Genomic DNA, 6,184 nt, shown 5'->3' on the forward strand with positions numbered 1-6,184 from the left:
CGACTGAGTCCCATTTCTCCAAAATAACTTTCCCCAAACGAAAATCTTTACATTCTTTAAGATAAAACCTTATTGATCACCACATCGTGTATTAACATTGTGCTTCGTAATCAACAGCAAAAGTCATATATAAAAAACCACATGCTTTTATAATCTAAACGAGTGAAATGATGCAAAACAGATTAAAGTATGATGCATGCTACTGGTTCATGAACTGCATTGGACAAGAAAACAAAACAACCCAAAACCCAGAAAACCCAAACCCCAGCAACAGACCGTTGCCATAGAAAAGCTTGAGCAGCTAGTGCTGGTCTCTAACAGCTCTCTCTATTGTTTCCTCCATCCCTTTCTAAAAATGCCAAATCCAAAAGCAATTGGGCATCAAAAAATAAAGGAAGAATAGAGATGTTGAATCAAAAGTTGAACGCAACAGTTCGACGTTAAAGATTTCCAAACAATATTGATCCACCCTGTTTGTATTTTTTTTCCTGTTTGTTAAATCCCTGCTGTACTCTGATTTATCCTTAATTTTCACATTGGCAAAAATTAAGATAAAGTAAGGCACCAAAAATCGCCCTGTATAACACCTTTCTAAAAGCCTCATCACCCATCACAGGCAAGCCAGGAACTTGCAGGGATCACCCTCTACTCATATCCTTGATTGTTGCCCCTGGTCAGGTGTTTCATTTCCTCCTGTCCTATTTTCCTCTGTCACACAAGACGGTTGAATCCAAATATTTAACAGCACCAGGAAGCCATTTCTTCTAGCTCCCTGTCCTCAGTCTTTTATTCAGAAAAAAATACTGTATCACAGAGAAGTAGCAGACATCCTTTGCTGGTTATATTGATTTGCTTACCAAATAACTACCTAATTAACTGGCAAACAGGTGGAAGGTTCATCGCTAGCGACAGGCTCCTTGCGGGTCGTGGAAATAGCACAAGGGCACACTGTCCCCCAGTCTAATCTGCTGATCTTCTCGGTAAAAAAACTAAGATATACGTTTAAGCATTAAGTCAACTGTCTTCTCGGTAACGTCACCACATTTATGAGTAGCTTGCCGATGCCTACAATACAGATGTTTTATGCAATCTGCTCTCCAGGCATTTAAACGACACGGCATGTTCATGGCATAACTGTATCAGTTGTACAAAACTATAAAATCCATTCAAAATAAAATCTATGAGAGCTAATTGATCATGCTGTGCATGCTTCAACGTTTGCGTGAGAAGACGGCTCATATTTTATGTCCTTTGCTGCAGCACAGTTTGTTACTCGGTGAAGGCTCCTTTTTCCTTAAGGACTTCTTCCAAGACTCACTTACACTGCTTTTTTCGTTATATCCAGTCTCAAAATAATCATAAAATTGGCCTTTGCCCTCAAAAGCAAGGTCGTTGCCCACAGGTCCATGGCTCAGGGGGCCACCATCCCTGTTGGTATCATCATTTACTTTCTCATCATTTAATTTGGCCTTTTCCTGAACACCCAGTGACCGGACGTTAGTAACAAAGATTTCACTGGCAGGTATCTGGCCATCACCCTTGTAAACAGGTGTGCTGCCTATGTCAAAATCCACCTGGTGGGAACAGCTCGGCAAAGGCAGAGGGGGAGAGGAAGAGGAAGACGCGGAGGGGGAGGAAGAGGAGGCAGTGGTGGAGGCACTTCCGACATTAGCACTGACCGAAACGGGTAAATTTAGGTAGTGACCACCACATTCCTGGTACAAGCAGCAGGCATGGACCTTTTCACACTCCTCTTTGGCCATCCGAGGTCGTTTCCGGTAAGGACAGTCTTGAGCCATAAACCACTCCTGGGCAGAGGCGCCATTGAAAGAGCAGGCAGGAAAGCACCAGTTATTCTGCATGACAATTTCTCCATGGATCCTCTTCATCAGATTGTTTATAAGCACAGATCTTCGGAGGTACACTTCAGGATCATCGATAAACTTTAGCTTTTCTAAGGACAGATAAAGGATGTGGGCTCGCTCCTCAAAGATCGAGATGGTCTAAAAATCAAAAAGGGAAGAGAAAGCTTAGGAAGTGGCCTTTATTAAAATCTCATCCCAGCATATTTCTCTCTTGGCAGTTTCTGGGCCTGGGGATGCTGGGGTCTGGGTTCCCTCGGGTTCATTTAGCGATGCTCTCCTGGGGGCTGCTAATGTTTCCCCTTCCTAGCAGACTGACTGGTGATGTTGAGCACTGGGGAATCCAGCCACAACTCAGACCTCGGCAGGGGCAGGTCAGGATGTCCGCTCTCTTATGGTGCAGTGAGGGGGATAGTGAAATGCACAAAACTAACCTATGCTGTTACAAGTGAGGGGGAGTTTCTTCGGAGAGCTGAGAAATGGTGACTAGAAAGGGACACTGGGGAGGCTCTAAGCTGCTGGTTACGCTGCTGCTTAATCTGGAGGCCAGTTACATGGCTATTTCACACTTTGTGAAATTCATCAAGCTGGACTCTTATGACACTTGGGCCTTAATGTGCATACCAAATTGCTTCAGTCCTGTCTGACTCTGCATCCCTATGGACTCTCTGCAACCCTCTGGACCATAGCCCGCCAGGCTCCTCTGTCCATGGGATTCTCCAGGCAAGAATACTGGAGTGGGTTGCCATGCCCTCCCAGGGGGTCTTCCTGACCCAGGATCGAACTTGTGTCTCTTATGTCTCCTGCATGAGCAAGTGGGTTCTTTACCACTAGCGCCACCTGGGAAACTCTGGGCCTTTATATGTGTGTATACAAATATACATGCACACACACATACTCATCTATTCCATGTCAATAAATGCTTTTTAGAAGATGCCAAGTTGCAGGTCATCAGAATCATATTTCAAACCCTGGCAAGACATCAGGAGTATGAGCTCACGCTTCCTGTGCTGTTTTTCTGGGTTTCATTCTTACAATTATCTTTGCCTGATAGAGGGACAAAAATAAGGAAAGAGGTTCAAACCCTAAAGGGAACTGCTGGTTGCAGCGCCACAGTAGGCTTCTTCTAGAATTGGGCAGGAGAGATGCAGACCAGAAATCAGAGGACTCGCTCCCAGGTTGTGTGATGCCATTACCGTGTGATGGTTGGCACAAACTGGCAGCAGTTTGGAAAACTGCTACAGCCACAGCACAGAAACCAAAATGGACATAAAATGCTTCTGTCCTGGGGCCCACCTCTTCCAGGTCATTTAAAAAAAAAAAAAAAAAGCTAACCTCAGGAGCTGTGAATTAAACCAGCCCAAGCTGACCAAAGGCAGGAACTACACATACACGGGAAAGCCCAGCGCCTGCCAATGCGTGCTGATGTCCTGTTATGAGCAGGGGCAGAGCAACACTGAAAGGCTGGCCGGAGGGCGATGGAGTGAGAAGAGAGGGAGATGAATTAGAAAGAAATTAAACATCCTCTCTGCATTTCAGACAACTACGGCCTGGGTTATCCTCTCCTCGACTAAGTCAGCACATAGTTTTTGAAAGAAGGTAACCATAGGAAAAGGCATTGGTATTTCAAAAGCTTAGACAGCCACTTTTAGACTTCTGTGCGCTTTCCCGATCCTGTCATTTCCTTCTTCTTCATGCAAAAAAAGTTAGCTTTGGTTTTTCTCTTGGGAATGAATTATATATTTTCACAAAGAAAACATGTAACGAATGTACCGTGAAGGACACTGCTACTTTCATGCACACATTCAAAGGATAGGGAGTCCACCTCAGAGAAGTCAGGAAAACCCCTGGGTGACTACCCCCGTGTGGGCACAGAGGTGGCATTGGCCGTGGGAGCCTCAGCTCAGAGACGGGGAGCAGGTCTGGAAAGAACAAGTGCATTTCTGCACATGTGAAAGTGCCAGTTACCACGAACCCTTAATGCAACTCGAGAAAAATGAAATCATTAGTAAAAAAAAAAAGGCATTCCTTGGATTATATAATTCTGTTATTTCTGGACAGAGGAGTTCTTGCTGGCTCTTTCTTCAAATACTTGTGAAAAATAACACAGGACCCCAAAAAGTGACAACGATTAATATGGCTCTGCTGAGAAGTGGCTCATTTTCATTGCTTGGGTGGAACAATTTAATTTCTGGAAATGGATCAAGCAACTGTTACTAAGTATCTTAAACTCTTAATAAAAATAATGACTATTAAAAAAACATACTTTATGGCTACAGCTGCTGAGTGGTGGGTGAAAATCCTCTTCTTCCACATACTTCCTCTTAAAGTATGTGATCTTGGATGTTGTTATAGGATTTGAAATTCCCCTGTAATGTGATCCTGTGGTAATAAATCAGATATGACAAATGACATGCGGTTTGCCAGAGGTTCTCCAAACAAAATGCTTTTCTTTCCTTGCCTTCTAGAAGATAACTTGGCTACGTATTTGTCTGTACATGTGGTGATTAAAAATGAACATTAGTCTTAATAGTTGCTATCATGAGGAATCCTGTGACCCAGGCCAGGCAAGGATTTCTAGACAATTATAGAGGAAAATGACACATTTTAGCATTTATAAAATATTCAGAATCATAATTCTATGCACAGGGAAACAGTAAAATTCAAAAAGGGAAGTAATGTAATAACTGAAATAATATTGTATTTATTCAGATTATTTACTTAAATTCATGATAACACCATTTTTCAAACGTATGTATCTTTAACTGTAAGGACTAATAACTGAACAACTTTTAAATATTACTGGCTCTCAGTAAGTAAACAAACGATTATCTGTACACTGGAGTTATAATATTCCTTCTTTCGAAATATGAAATTCAAATTTTTTTCATTTAAAATTAAACTTCAGGGTAACAAAAGTCCTCTTTGCTCTCAAAAATCCAACATATCAACCATGAATGGAAATAGGGTCTAATTTTCAAAGACCAAGCTTTTACTCCTTTTTAGCCAATCGGGGATCACCAAGTATTTGTTTTCATGTTAGGTTTTGGATTTTTTTCCAGTCTAGTAGCACACAAAAATCCAAAGGAGCTCACCTTAGAGCATAGGGCTAATGAATCAGGGAGGACATATTTTTTTCTGGGCTTACAAATTTTTTTTACCTATAATACCAAAGGCAATTGTGTGCTTAATAAAAAGAAGAGCCACATAGCTGCTGGCCCAAAGGGCACATTCCTTTATGTCTCATGGGATAAAGATTTCATTGTCAAGCCCACGGAGGGCTTGCATAGCACTGAGAGATCCATACAGTTCCAGAAGGTAGAAAATTGAAAGTCAGACTGAAGAGTTTCAAGATCTGCTTTGGGTCTCTTAAAAATACAAATGCCTGACTTTTACCTGAAGCAGCATCTGACGGAAACTCAGGTCTGCATGCAATTAACATCACTCCTGGCCCTTTCCTTGGGGCCTTGGAGTCCCTGGAGCACCCTCCTGAGCTGAGGGCACCCTAGACACCACCTTCATCTACCAGTCTGGCCACAGAGGGCAGCAGGGAAAGGTCAAAGGCAGTACCTGCCAGGGGGGGACCGGCTCCCCGGTCTCCCTGCAGGGGAGCCTGGGCTGGCCCCGGGGGGCTCAGGCCTCCGTAGCTGTCAGCCTCCCATAGTGTCTGGTACCCAGCAATTTCAGCAGCTCCTTCCGAGACAATGGGCTCGCAGAATCTATTCATGGACAGAACCAGAGTCATCTCTGACAGCCTCAGATCTGAAAAAAGAAAAAGAAAAAAAAAAAAGAAAGAAAAGAGCCCTAATCAAGAGCAAGCCAGAGCACGGCCTTGGCATCTTCCTTCCTTTGCTTTGGGAAACTTTTACATCTTGCTCCTCCTCTTTGCCCTGAAACATAATTTTTTTCAAAGAAAAATCTCGGTAAACTCTCTTGCAGCTATTAGCTCAGCCTCTGTGTTCAGCAATCTGCATTTCATGGGCGGATCTTTAAAACCCCATTTCTTATTGTTCTCAGATTCCCCTCAGCCCTCTTCCAGACAGCTGCCTTGCCTTCTAAACACATTTTCCTCCTGACCTTCCCGCAGAAAATGTACCCCTAAGAGCCAAGGCCAAAACCCTTGCCGCTTCCTTTCTATTAATAAGGCAAAATCAATTTTCTAGTCAAGTCCCCCGAGAGTCTCCTTTGATGAAATCCACTAATCAATCAAAAGAAAAGGCTGGGGGAGGCAGGAATCTTCAGCGGAATTCCATCTGATGCTCTCAGGTTTGGTCTGTTCCACTTGCCCGTGGCCCCCTCTTCCTCGGTTTCCGCAGGGCCAG

At 43.5% G+C, this 6,184-nt stretch overlaps 1 protein-coding gene across 1 annotated transcript; it reads right to left on the minus strand.

The window, feature by feature from the left end:
* Nucleotides 1–1,235: 1,235 nt before the first annotated feature.
* Nucleotides 1,236–5,607, minus strand: SERTAD4 (SERTA domain containing 4). The gene is made up of 3 exons (XM_068985598.1): nt 5,433–5,607; nt 4,129–4,244; nt 1,236–2,003 (listed from the first exon to the last, which is right to left on the minus strand). Exons 1-3 carry the CDS (start codon nt 5,605–5,607, stop codon nt 1,236–1,238), a joined length of 1,059 nt encoding a protein of 352 aa, XP_068841699.1.
* Nucleotides 5,608–6,184: the final 577 nt, after the last annotated feature.

Source organism: Capricornis sumatraensis, chromosome 14 (assembly GCF_032405125.1).
Source record: "Capricornis sumatraensis isolate serow.1 chromosome 14, serow.2, whole genome shotgun sequence".
Lineage (NCBI taxonomy): Eukaryota > Metazoa > Chordata > Mammalia > Artiodactyla > Bovidae > Capricornis > Capricornis sumatraensis.

Bases quoted from the DNA above. Each gene is read 5' to 3' on its own strand.
- SERTAD4 (XM_068985598.1), bottom strand. From the start codon at position 5,607: ATGACTCTGGTTCTGTCCATGAATAGATTCTGCGAGCCCATTGTCTCG. The intron at 4,245-5,432 runs GTACTGCCTTTG...TTATTACCACAG, and splicing joins AGCCGGTCCCCCCCTGGCAG to GATCACATTACAGGGGAATT. The intron at 2,004-4,128 runs GTATGTTTTTTT...TTTGATTTTTAG, and splicing joins TCAGCAGCTGTAGCCATAAA to ACCATCTCGATCTTTGAGGA.